The sequence below is a fragment of the Prunus persica genome, chromosome G1 (genome assembly GCF_000346465.2).
Source record: "Prunus persica cultivar Lovell chromosome G1, Prunus_persica_NCBIv2, whole genome shotgun sequence".
Classification (NCBI taxonomy): Eukaryota; Viridiplantae; Streptophyta; class Magnoliopsida; order Rosales; family Rosaceae; genus Prunus; species Prunus persica.
Window position 1 is genome coordinate 23,627,290 of NC_034009.1, and position 13,430 is coordinate 23,640,719.

General features: G+C 36.7%; 2 protein-coding genes across 2 annotated transcripts; both read right to left on the reverse strand.

Annotated features, from left to right (window-relative positions):
- On the reverse strand, positions 953-2,525 carry LOC18788609 (transcription factor TCP20). The gene is made up of 2 exons (XM_007223212.2): positions 1,246-2,525; positions 953-1,163 (listed from the first exon to the last, which is right to left on the reverse strand). The coding sequence occupies exon 1, from the start codon at positions 2,140-2,142 to the stop codon at positions 1,339-1,341; it is 804 nt and encodes a 267-aa protein (XP_007223274.1). The 5' UTR covers positions 2,143-2,525; the 3' UTR covers positions 953-1,163; positions 1,246-1,338.
- LOC18790433 (glucose-6-phosphate 1-dehydrogenase, chloroplastic) lies at positions 5,837-9,526 on the reverse strand. Its single transcript, XM_007226874.2, has 10 exons — positions 9,042-9,526; positions 8,610-8,842; positions 8,426-8,520; positions 8,171-8,285; positions 7,731-7,936; positions 7,495-7,644; positions 7,273-7,393; positions 6,954-7,183; positions 6,658-6,858; positions 5,837-6,433 (listed from the first exon to the last, which is right to left on the reverse strand). Exons 1-10 carry the CDS (start codon positions 9,274-9,276, stop codon positions 6,184-6,186), a joined length of 1,836 nt encoding a protein of 611 aa, XP_007226936.1. The 5' UTR covers positions 9,277-9,526; the 3' UTR covers positions 5,837-6,183.

Consider the following 13,430-nt stretch of genomic DNA (forward strand, 5'->3'; position numbering starts at 1 on the left):
TATATCCGTACAACTTAAAACGGCCTCCATATGAAGTTAGAGGCTCAGAGTGAACACAGACTGTCGTCTATAGATCCAATCCAATCCAATCTCAAATATATATTTGAATCTTTGATTTGATGTGGTCCAACAAGTCACTTGGGTTGGGTTGCTTGGACCACCCTACATTTTTGTCTCTGGTTACTAGTTGATTAAGCTTACTGGCAGGCACTGCTATGGCAACGTCTCGTCCTCATCCCTATCTGTAAATCTTTCTGGACATTTTCTGTGTTGACAGATTGAGCTTCACACCTTCACCATGACCTCGCTTGTAATGGAAAACAACAAGGGCCTCTTTTTGATTGGTTATGGCCCAAACTGGTGCATAACCGGGTTTGGTTGGGTTGTGCTTGGATGGGATAAGGAAACAATGGTAAAACTCAATGTTGGAAATGGGTTGGGTTCATTTGCCATCTTCTTTGGTGCATTGTTTGATTTGATTGGGCTTGGATTGACGGCCTCCTGCAATTGGGAGAATGACAACCGTTTCTTTTTCATGACGATGGGTCGTTCACTTACCATAAGTATATGCATGAATAACTCCTCTTAACTACTTAAGTTACAACCCCATTGTCACGTATATTGTCCTCAGTTCATTTTTAACAAGTGTTATGAACAACCTTAGTTTCTTTTTTTCTTTTACATTTTTTCTTTAACGAAAACGACAGGAGCACCATCACATGTATCCTTTAAATTAAGGTTCAAAATCCTATTTCATTAAGATCAAATCCAAGACTAAGACGTATTGTTTAACAAAAAAGGAAAGCACCACACCCCTTCCAAGAACTAACCAAGGGCAAATCATTGCCAAGTTCGAAAGAAGCAACTTTAAAAGAGCATCTCCTTGAGCTATATGTATATATATATATATATATAGAGAGAGAGAGAGAGAGAGAGAGAGAGAGAGACTCAGTGAAACAGGAACCAGATCATATCTAAATGAAATTGCATACCTGCACTGCATGAAATCTATATAGTTTATGCTTAACATTCAACAATTTTTTTGGTTGGATGCAAGCAACAGCCATATTCTAATTGGGACATGATAGCACACACATCAAAAAAGGAACCAGAAATAGAAAGCAAATCCAATCTCCAAGCCATTTTTCTCTTCATACTTCATCCTGCAGGTGACAAAATTAAACATTCAAAAAAAGAATTTCCAATAAAGGAGACTCTGAAAGAAAGAGAGAGAGAGAGAACCACCTGATCAAATGAAAAATACTGAAAGAAGGGTAGCCCTGCAAAAGCCAGTATCTGAGCTATTTTGATTTTGTCTTCTGTTTTGATCATTGAAAATCATTCATTCGTATCAGATGGCTGCTGCTGCTGCTGATTGAAGGAAGCTACACCACCTGGCCTCTGCCCCTTGTGCTGGTGAAATTGGGTCAAAGCTTGAGAACTCACAACCCCAATATGACCATCCTGTGAGAGCCCAAGCTCTAAACCTGGAACTTGCTGGTTGCTTCCACTTAGAATTGTGGGAAAACCCATTGACCCCAAATTCATGCCAGGAACATCAAACCCATGAAACCCAAACTTATGCTGCATGATGTTCAAGTTTTCACTCCCAAAATTGACTGTTGCCTGACCAGAATTTTGATCAAAACCTGACCTAACCCCACTGAGAAAGGGCAAGGGCCAAACCCCACTTGCCACATTAGATCTGCCCATATGAAATGCCCAGTTGGCACTGCCTTCAGACCCAACACTTGGTCTTATTAGTCCTTCCATCCTTGTATGCAACCCAGAAGTAACAGAGGAAACAGAGCTCCCCTGTTCAGAAACAGAGGACCCTGCAGCTGCAAGAGCTGAAGCAGGTACAGTTCCAGAGCCAGTGGCAGCTATAATTGATGGCTCAGCTTGCTGCAGCAGCCACTGAATTGTTTCCCCATCAGACTTGTGACCCAATTCTCTGGTCAATTGAAAAACCCTAGCTGCACACAAGGCAGGCATCCGTATTCTTCTGCCTCTACCATCCACCTTTTTGTGCCTGTCCTTGTTGGAGCTCCTCTTGGGCGCCAGGTGCTTCTTGTTTTCATCATCTTTGTTTGCTTTCAGAATCTGCAAGTCCTTGATTTGCGCAGGCTTGTTCTCTGCCATGTCTGCTTTTGTGGGATCAGGCTCAGCTCAGGACCCAAAATGGTGGGCACCTCTTGTTGGGGACGATGATGTAAGCCCTTCGGTTCAGTGAGAGAAGGAAGTTGGGGGGGCGTTTGAAATTTGAAGGCCACTTCTCAAGGCTTGTTCTTTTATTGGCACGCGTAAATTTGTCAATGGGAAATATCTTGAAATTCAATAATTGAAGTCGGAAAGTTACAACTCGTACCGCCACCCTCCCTCTCACGCTATTTCCTTTTTCTTTTCTTTTTTTTTTCTTCAGTTTCTTGTTACATGCTCCAAAAAATGGGAACATCACATACTATTGTCAATTTCCTCCAAATTTTTTAAGTGCTTCATATTTATCTATTTAAAAACCATATATTAAAATTGATGAAATACAAATTACATAAGATCTTTTATCAGAACATCCGATATTCTATGAGCCACGTCACAACTTACATATTCTACTGTACTATAAAAGATGTGACTCAAAATATAAAATATTCATTAATAATATCATGTCAAAGACTACATTGTGCCTTAAGTAAGTTGTGTTGATAGTTAAGGCAGTGAGGCGTCTATTGTGCCTCAAAAGTAGTTGCTGATTGGCTAGGCTTGTAGAGTCTTTGCATAGTTTCAACTGTTTGTGACACTAAGGAGATTGATAGTAATGGGTCCAAATTGGCATGAAAAAAATGATGAAATGGTCTAAGCGTTTGGTGCAAACAATAATGAAGTAGGCCCCCTTGATTCTTGATTGAATGAGGAATTGCCCCTATTTTCTTTGATCATTTGACAACTCATCACATGAAACGTGGGAGAAACAGCCAAAAAGCCAAGGACACAAATCATCCAACTTGATGAGCATACACAAAAGAAGACGTGACTTCATAACCATAGCAGATAATGTTTGGAATAATATTTTATTCGTAAATTTGTAAAGCAAACGAAATTTGCAAAATCTTTTTAAAAACTTGCAAACAAAAGTGTGGATGACTTTGCTTAATGTCTTTATTTTCGTCGACGTTGGTTTCTTTAATGAATGAATTATGAATGGGTAGGTAGGTATGAGATATGCATCTGATTCTTGTGTTATTTTTTCATGTGTTGGCCATCGAGGAGTCAAAAGGGGATCTTTATCAAATTTGCTATTGACAAATCACCCAAATTCTAAAGTTTATGGTGAAATTCTTACTTTAAAAACGAGTAGGTTTACAGATAAAACCCATTCTTTTGTTCTACTTTTTTTTTTATAAAATTTTTTAAAAAGTAGTTTGCTCTTAATTTTCTTCGACTTTTTTGGCCAAAGACGAAAAGTGAAGGAGAGTGGGAGAGTGGTTTCATTCCAATGTTTATACAAGGCCCTTTTTTGAGATTTTGAGGACCCTGTGCGAAATTTAAATTAGGGCCTCACATAATCTAATACGAAAATACTTTTTAAAACAATTTGCCATAACTTAATGTCATAAAATAATTTTTTAATAACTAAAAGTCGCCATCAAAAAACATGTAATAACAATCAGAAATCAAATTCATAAAAATTTTAATGTTTCCATTTGATAAAGTTAAATATTAGTATGTTTGGTATAAAAATAAGTTCCTTATGCCTCCATAAGGTCTCTTGCTACCTCCAATAAGCAATTTGTGTTTAATAGGACAAAAAAATTGTCAATCACAAATTAAAGAGTAGTTGCACACAAATGTCATTAACAAATTAGATTATACTGCAAACAGAAAAGTAACAACAAAAACATACTTGACTATCCAAAAATCACTCACATTGTATTTGCTGTCTTTATTTGAAGAATTAAAACTATTATGAGAGCTTTTCCCCAAAATTTTAAAAAAAAAACACACAGCCAATATAATACTAATGTCTAAAAATTGATCTTCTTGAATTTTTAGAAGAGAAATCATCAATCAAATGCTCATAATCAAGTTTTTCTAGAAGTTCACTTTCAATTGAAATCAAAGTTAGTCCGTTTATCTTTCTTGCAATATAGTTGATTGCAAGTATGATTTTAACAACTTTAATTTTGAAAAACTTCTTTCTGCATGTGCAACAGTAACATGAATAGTCAATAGAATTCTATATGCAATGGATGCATTTGGAAAACTATTTAAATTTTTTTTGAAAAATCTAATATTGCAGTAGCTGTGATTTTTTCTTTTGGTAAAAGCTCCTGTAAAACTTTCAACTCAACAAATAAATCCTCCCCATCGACATCAGAAAACTTGTCATTTTTAAAAATGCTTTCCAGATGACTGCAACAAGTCTTCAAATTGTCATCATCGAATGAATTTAACTTCTTTGAAGTAAACAAAAACCCAAAAATATTCTCATACTCTTGATGTTGTTGAAACCTTCTCCGTAAAGAACTAATAGCTTGATCCACTAAATACAAGAAATAATCAATTCTAAACTTTTCTTAAGCTGATTCAGGAACCGATTGGGATGGCTCACAAGCATTCTCATCAGAATATTTTGTTCTATGATTTTTTCGCTTCTCATGAAACACCGGGTCAATGGTCTCCTGAATTTGAATTGAGACTTGAATCTGACTATTTAATTTTGAGTGGTCTTTATGAATTTAGGAATTAGGATTTTTTCTTTTTGGTATTGAAATTCCTGAAATTGAAAGAATAACAAAATTTGTCAAAGGATTGAAAAAAAAAACCAAAAAGAGATTGATGAATCATGATAATTACTTACCAGAAAATCAAAGTTTAAGGGAACTATGAAGCCATGAAGGTTTTTTTATTTTTTTATTTTTAAGTTGGGGGAAGGGGAGATATATATACGGCTACTAAAGGGATAAGCACTAAAAAGTCAACTCCGCCACATATGCTTTTGTGCTAAGATATAACACGCTAAAATATATATACAATTCCTATAATATTAATATATATATAATATAAAGAAATTTTTTTTTTCAGGGGCTCTGAGCTATGGTGCCACTTGCACCACTCTAGGGCCGCCCCTGTGTTCATACCTACGATTCATGTGATGATTCTTGGCTAGCCTATGGTGTTAAAACATGTCAAAAGATAAACCCTATGGTGTTTGGCTTGCAGGAAAATGAGTCTTGACTGATAAATCATTTATTTTCCTTTGTTTGGTAAGTCTAAATTTGGGAAAATGATTTTCATCTTCCTTTCCCTTGAGAAATTAATTTTAAATAATTAAAAAAGAATTATGTTTTTTTTCCCATGTTTGCATATTTCTAATTTAAGACAATTTTTTTTAAATACAAACGATACATTTTGTTTAGTTTTCCAAATATCCTCTTACAAATTTTGTTCCCAATTCATGCACAAACAAATATGAAAAAGGAAATCAAATAATATTTTTCAATTACTTTCCCAAACATAGAAAACATAGAAAACGAATCTTCCATTTTCTATTCTCTTAAAAAGGCATAAGAACTGATTTCCATGAATTCATTTTCGCTAACCAGATGCTATGAGGGTTCTCGTCTGCTGCGGCCTATGGCCAAAGGCCAAGAGAGAAAAAAAGAAAAAGAAAAAGTCAACTGCAGGTCGGAACAAATATGGCTTCAAAATTTGGGCCTCAGTTGATGACCCATTTTCTAATTTCAAAGCGGGCTGAGGGCTAATGCAGGACAATATAAAAGCCTGCTACAAGGCTTCACTCTGCCACAAGGCATTTGGCTTTCAATGTAATTCGCATGCCTGCACAGTGAAACTCAACTTACTATTAAGCCTCTGTTTCTTAATCAGTGCTAGGAAACAGATTCAAAGTACACTAATTATCAAGTAATAAATTTACACACATATATGCCGGGACTGCAGTACTGGAGAAGAAACCTGGAGTGAATTTACTTCAATGTTTCTTCACGTTAGACAAAGAGCAGATTTCACAAAAACTCAAGGATAATCCAAGTCCTAGTTCTAATTGCTTGTTGATTAGTAAGACCACACTCCTAATCTACCTGGAACAAATTACAAAGCAAAATTTTCGAAAAAAATTTATTCCATTTCGCTCTGATAGCAATGGAAATGCGGACTTCACTCACAGAGTCACTGCTCCACACCAACATCACCCCACCGGACTTTGTATCTTGCTGCAAGATAGTGTGCCCCGACAGGACCCCTACTTCCATAAGGGTAGTACTCAGGAATAATCTTCTTCTCTTCTATCTCTTTCAATAAGGGTGTGAAGAGTGCCCAAGCAGCATCAAGTTCATCACTCCGAATAAACAGCCTCCTTTCCCCTTCAATAGCATCCAGCAGAAGCCTCTCATAAGCATCCGGAATCTCCTTTGAATATCTACAAATAACAAGCCAAACAGATTTGGTTAAACATTTTAGTATTTGTCCAAAACATAAAATAGACAATCATAAAAAATAACCGTAAGTAGTGTTGAGTAGGTTTTCAATGAACTAGTATCATACAGTAAAGAGTCTAAATCTGATATTACAATTAACAATATTGCATTGCAATTATAAGATTAAATCCTTTGGTTGAATACATACATAACTTCTGAAATTTACCTGGCTGCGTAGTGAAGATTTAGGTTACTCCTGTCCAACCTCATTCCCAAACCAGGGACTTTGTTATTGATTTTCAGCAAAATAGCTTCATCAGGCTGCACTCGGATAACAAGCTCATTTGTCGCTCGATCAAGATCTGTTCCGATATTTCGATTATACAAATTTCCAGGCACATGGCGAAACTGTACCCTTATCTCAGCCCTGGAAAAAAATAAAAATAAAGAAACAACTATGAGTCGAGATATCAAAAACTCAATAAATAAAACAAGAATTAGGTTATATCCCTAATTGATCACCTCTTATTATGCAATGCTTTCCCAGCCTTCATGAGAAAAGGAACCCCATCCCATCTTGCATTGTCTATGAAGAGGGCAGCTGCTGCAAATGTTGGAGTCAAGCTGTCTTTGGGTACAGTCTTGTCATCCGTGTAGGCTGGGTAAGTAATACCTCCTCTAACATGGCTCTTGTATTGCCCCGTGACCACATTTTCAAGTTGCAATGGCCTCATAGAACGTAAAACTTTAACCTGGCACCGAGCAAGCAATATAAATAAAGGAAAGAGGAAAGTTATAATATATGGTACTAAAGCAGTCTCATTTCAGGTATTTGTAAAACCTTCTCGTTTCTGATATCTTCTGCATCCAAACTGACAGGGGTTTCCATTGCAAAGAGTGCCAGTATCTGAAGCAAGTGATTCTGCATTATATCTCTTATTATCCCATAATTGTCAAAGTACCTACATCCACGGCAAGGAAGAAGGGTTTAGGAAAGATTAGAAATTCATGCCTAACTTCCGACCCCATAAAAGGGTTATGCCTACTTAGGAAAGAAAAGTACCCTCCACGTCCTTCAGTGCCAAAATCTTCAGAGAATATTAACTGTACATTCCTTATATACTGCCTTGACCATAAGGGTTCGAAAATAAGGTTGGAGAAGCGGAGAACTGAAAGGTTTTCCACAAGCTCCTTGCCCAGATAGTGGTCTATCCTGTTAACAGAAAAAAGAACCTTATTATTAGCTTATGGTCCATAATCATTGCATGATCAAAAACAACCGGGCCCAAAAAAACCTACCTGAATATTTGATCCTCTTCTAGGTACTGCTTGAGGGCCTTGGTCAAAGCAGCAGAGGATTCTGAATCTCGACCAAAGGGTTTCTCAACAATAACCCTGGTCCAGCCGTTACCAGATGAGGCTGACGAGCTAGCACAGCGAACAGCATCTATGAATATATTCGGAGGGATAGATAGATAGAACAGGCGATGAGGAACTCTTCCCCCCTACACATGCAGTTCCTTGTCAATCTAAATGGAAGTAGGACTAAGATGGAGAAAATAACTAACTTGAATGTCATTGAAATGGACGATAATATAAAGTACACATGAGCAAGTCTGATATGCAGAGGCACTTAAAATTCATCCAAACTCCAAAGCTTGAGCAGAATGCAAAGTATAAACATCATATGCACATAGATGTTTAGTTTATAAAGTACACCATATGAACATATAAAGTACCTCATGTTCCTTTAGTTTCTTGTCCAGCTTTGCGAAATCTTCCTGTGAATCATACTGACCAGAATGGTAGAAACATCTTTGAAGAAATTGCTCCATTTTTTCACCACAATTCTCCCTGAAGTTCCAACAAAACAATATCACGTACCAATCAACTCAGCAAAAGAACTGTCAAATACTAGTTAGAGCTTTCAATCAAAGTATACATAACAAAGCAAAGCAACCTCATTTCACAAACAAGAATAAAGCTTGGCTCACCTCTTGTCAATCCTGCAAGTAAGCGTCTTGCTAACCATGTCTCTGAGCTCCGCATCAGTCATCTTACTCCGAGCATAACCGTAAACAGTAAAATGCTGCAACAAAACATCACATATTATTTTCCACCGATCAATCCAAATATGGGAATAGAGTAAATCAAATGAAAGAAAAACAAAATCCACACCTCAGGGAGGCAACCCTCGTAATAAAGTGCAAAAAGTGCAGGGAATATCTTCTTCTTAGCAAGGTCCCCAGAAGCCCCAACCACAGTGATACTGACAGTTGACTCATTTTCATTGACGTTAAACCCGGTTATGTCTTTAGATTCCTTGGAAGATGGAGCTGAAAATAACCCATCTTTCAATTTCTTGAAAGGAGTTTCATTCTCAATTGGGTTCACCACTGGCGCCACTGGGCCTACATTAATAAATGACAATAAGTATATAAGTAAATCAAAAGGCGGAAGCTCTTAACACAAGAACAGAACAATCTGATGATTTCTGATGGCATCTAAAATTCAAAGACTTGGTCTAAGGTTGTTAGCAAATCAATAAAATTAAACCACCACAGACTCAGATGCAATCAAGATAAGCTCACAAAAACTGAAGAAGCTAACCGTCTTGCATGTGGACAGCATTTTTCTCCGAAACGGATTGAGATTGCAGAGAAACCTTAGCTAAAACAAAACGTTTTGGAGTGGAAGGCACTGCAATACGTTGCAGGCGTCCGTGTGCAGATGAATAAGAAGGTAAATACGATACTGAAGACGACGACGATGAAGATGAAGATGAAGATGAAGGTGGCAATGGCGAGTAAGTATGACAACAATGGGTAGATGGAAGAGTCGCCATCTCTCTCTCTTTCTGTTTCTGTTTTTTTTGGTTTCTTTTGGGTTCAGAACAGAGAGAACAATTTGGGTTGGGGTTTGGGTTAAGGTCGGAGGAGACGAGGAGTTATGAAGGGAGAAACTTGGGAAACATCGAAGGGGGTCGGATTATCAGAGGCCCCTTGAGATCTCCGAAAGGCTGTTTTGTCTTCTTTCCTTGCCTTGCCAAGTTGCCATCAAACCAACCACATTACCATTATACAGCTTACAAGGAACGACAAGTCTTGTTTCAACTTTGATTCCTCCTCCTAAATTAGGTTTTATCATGTAATTAAAATAATTAATCATTCTATAAATTATTATTAAAATAAAAATATTAAATAGAAATTGAATGGCTAGATCAATGTGGGCCCGAGTCATAATGGACTACTTCCCTCAGCCCATTTTGTAATGGTAATGGGCCGAATTTGAATTTTGCTATGAGCTATTGACAAGTTTAATAATTAACTAGTCTTTTCGCACGCGCTTTCACGTATGCGAGATGCTTTTTTTTTTAATTTTTTTAAAAATTTATTTTAGAATTAAAAAAGATAATAGGTAGTTGTGTTCCATAAAAATAAGACCAATTACCTGATTTTTCTTTTAATTTTAATTTTTTTAATATAAAAAAGTGTGAATTTACCACATTATCCTCATTTAATTAATAATTTCAATTCTTAATATTTGCATTAACCAAAGACATTTTCTGGTATTTTAAATGTTTTACCATTCTATATTTTTTGCTTTACATATATAGGTTATGATGTAGCAATTGACCATTCACCGTAAAATTCATGTTCTCTCTTCTGCATCATAATTTTTCTTCTTATGTATAATTTTAAAATAATGAAATAGCAAATGAACCACTATTACATTAATCGGTGTCAAAAATTGATATATCTAATGTTACTTACTCGAATTTAAGACATATGATGAGTAGTCAATGTGACAAAAGAGGATACAAATTTAAACGACCTTAAGGAAAGTATGCATTCTGAAGAATGTTTTATAGTTATAATATTTTAGCTATTGGTGTGCAATTATTCCAGCGAAAGGCTTCCTTCCTTCTTATGCACACGTTGTGGGAAGAGGAGATGTGGTACATGCAATTTGGTGGTGTTAGGCCATCCCATTGGTTGGGGCTCTAAAAGGGGTTGATAGAGCCCCATTTAAAGCTCCGATGGAATCTTTGGGGCTCTAAAGATATCTCTCCCACAATAAGAGGTCCTATATTCATGGCGGGTTCTATATTTTTTTATGATGTAATTTGATTTACATGTTTTTTTTTTCGCTAACTATTTTACTTTAATGTTTGTTCATGTTATGTTAGTTTTTTTTTTCTTTTTTGGGTGAACATTTCAACCCAAAAAAATCAAAATTTGGACAAGATTTGGATCAACATTTTATTTCATAGATACAATACAACATGGTTAAATTAAAACAAGATGCACAACATGAATTTGGTGGTCCTTCCAAAGTTGGATATGGGTCCCTTGCATTATGGCTTTCCACCCCTCTCTTATCTATATTGTCAGATAATAATTGTGGTAGCATGGTGATAGCTGGATATGGGTCCCCTTTGTTATGGCCTTCCATCTCTATGCCATTTACATTTGTCAGATAATAATAGTGGTAGATGGATGTGAGTCCCATTTGTTATGGCTTCAGATAAAAACCTAATCTCTTCATATTACATCTTACAATAACCGTTGGATCGAATTACCTCATATGAATCTCATTCGTATATTTGTTATCTCTTAAACCATCATATCCTCTATAAATGAACAACCACCTTATTTTCATAACACACCACCTCCCAACCCTTGTATTCTCAATATTCCTTCTTCTACCACCGCACTAGAATGGCCAACAATGAATATGATAGCTCTTCTAGTGATGAGACAAGTGCCAACATAATGTTTTTGAAAATGTTCGAAAGCTATCAAAGGAAAAAAAGCAGCGAAGAAGAAGGAGAAGACTTTGATAGTTGTCCACGAGGGCACATCGTCACGATGACTACTATATCAAGAGATCGAGTAAGTGCCCATGAAAACCTTTTTCAAAATTACTTCTCTAACCATCCATTGTATCCCCCGTCAGAGTTTCGTAATAGATTTTGAATGAGCCGTGAGTTGTTTAATCGAATAACGGAACAAATTGTCCCTTTCGTCGATTACGTCAATCAAAAATCTGATGCCACTGGAAAACCTAGTTTCTCACCACAAGTGAATGCTTGCATATGGTACGGCAGCTGACCTCAATGATGATTACTTGAAGATAGCAGAGATCACATTATTTGAAGCTTGCAAGAGATTATGTCATGCAGTCAACAACTTATACGGAGCTGAATATCTTCGTAAACCAACAAGGGCGGACCTATAAAAACTGCTCCAAAAAGATGAGGAACAAGGGTTTCCTGGCATGCTAGGAAGCCTTGACTGCATGCACTGGGAGTGGAAAAACTGCCCAATGTCACACCATGGAGCATACACTGGCCACCATGGTCGTCCAACCATAATCCTTAAAGCGGTTGCTTTTTACGACACATGGATCTGGCACGCCAACTTTGGAATGCCGGGAGTATATAATGACCTCAATGTACGATACAAGTCATCTCTTTTTGATGATGTCATTCAAGGACGTGCTTCGCGGGTCCGATATTATCTGAATGGGAAATAATACAAGCAAGGGTACTATCTTGCAGATGGAATATATCCAAAGTGGAACACAATTGTCCAGTTATTTTCGAATCCTCAAAGACGACAACATCAATTATTCTCTAGGATGCAAGAGGCGTATCGTAAGGATGTAGAGAGAGCTTTTGGAATTCTTCAAGCTCATTTTGCAGTTGTTATGAGGCCTGCCCACCAATGGTACCGAGAAGACATTTGGGAGGTACTGAAGACTTGCAAATTCTTCACAATATGATTATTGAAGATGAGCGTGACCAAGACGACATAACTCCTGCTGAGGACTCACCATATCATGTAGAGGAGGCTATGGTATCTCATGAACGTGGATCACGCAATATACAATTAGAATCTATTAATTGAAGCATAATAAACGATCCAACTGCCCACTACAACCTTTGATTTGATATCATTCAACACTTGTAGAAGCAATATATAACATAACTTCAATGGTTTTCTTTTTAAATTTAGTGTTGTGTGTTTAGAATTCAATAACTAAATTACAATATTCTTGAATTCAATCATTTCATTAAGTTAAACAAACTAAAATAATTTTAAAATAATAAAACAAAGTACAATGAAATTTAAATAATAAAACAAAGTACAGCGGAATTTAAATAAAAAAAACTATTAAACTATTCTAGAAATCATCATTTTTTGGGGGTTGGGGACGATAGACTTCATCCTCAAAGTTTAGCGAACAAGAAGAACTTTTCACGATAATATCGGCTTGTTTCTGTTGGACCCATCGCCTTCTCGCTGGAGTTTGGATTATGGCGGTTTCTTTAAAAATAACCTTCAACTCATTGTTCTCAATCATACAATTTTTGTAAGACCTCATAATTTCTTTGAGCTCTTTATCATCTTGAGATGACTCTTCCACAATAGCCTTTCTTTTTAGCTCTTTAGCTTTTTTGTGTCCCATAGGCCTTCGCCGTGGGTTTGAGATTTGTGGGGGCGCTTGAGTTTCTGGAACGGATTCATATGGTGAATCTCATCTACATAAACGGATTCACTCATTGGAGAAGCGTTCATGGAGGGGGAGGATTGGAACCATTCAAAGGGTTGCCACTTATGAGCATGTTGAAAAACATTCCAACAGTGGTCAAGGAGGAATGCTTTCTTGGTCATCTCGAAACAAAGTCGTTTTGCATCAAGAATCTACACATATTATATGCATGAATTTAAATTAGTTGACAAAATAAATTAAAAAAAATTAAAAAACTCACATTGCCCATTTCATTTTGGCCACTTTTGTTTAACCTTGCCACTTGAGTAAGACACTTGGAGAATTTGTTGCACATTTGGGAGATGTTCGTCCAACGCGATTTCAAGCTCTTTGACGATCTAACTTCCTGGGCATCGAAATAAAATTGTATTGACAAGACCCGGCCCAAATTCTTTTCCGAACAAAAAGTCAACTTTTAAACCTATTAAAATATTTCCGGGG

What these genes read in the sequence shown, in the direction of transcription:
- LOC18788609 (XM_007223212.2), bottom strand. Translation starts at nt 2,142, where the DNA reads ATGGCAGAGAACAAGCCTGCGCAAATCAAGGACTTGCAGATTCTGAAA.
- LOC18790433 (XM_007226874.2), bottom strand. Translation starts at nt 9,276, where the DNA reads ATGGCGACTCTTCCATCTACCCATTGTTGTCATACTTACTCGCCATTG. An exon ending in TGCTGTCCACATGCAAGACG is followed by an intron (nt 8,843 to 9,041) that starts GTTAGCTTCTTC and finishes TTATTAATGTAG; the next exon opens with GCCCAGTGGCGCCAGTGGTG. An exon ending in AATCTTCACTACGCAGCCAG is followed by an intron (nt 6,434 to 6,657) that starts GTAAATTTCAGA and finishes TGTTATTTGTAG; the next exon opens with ATATTCAAAGGAGATTCCGG.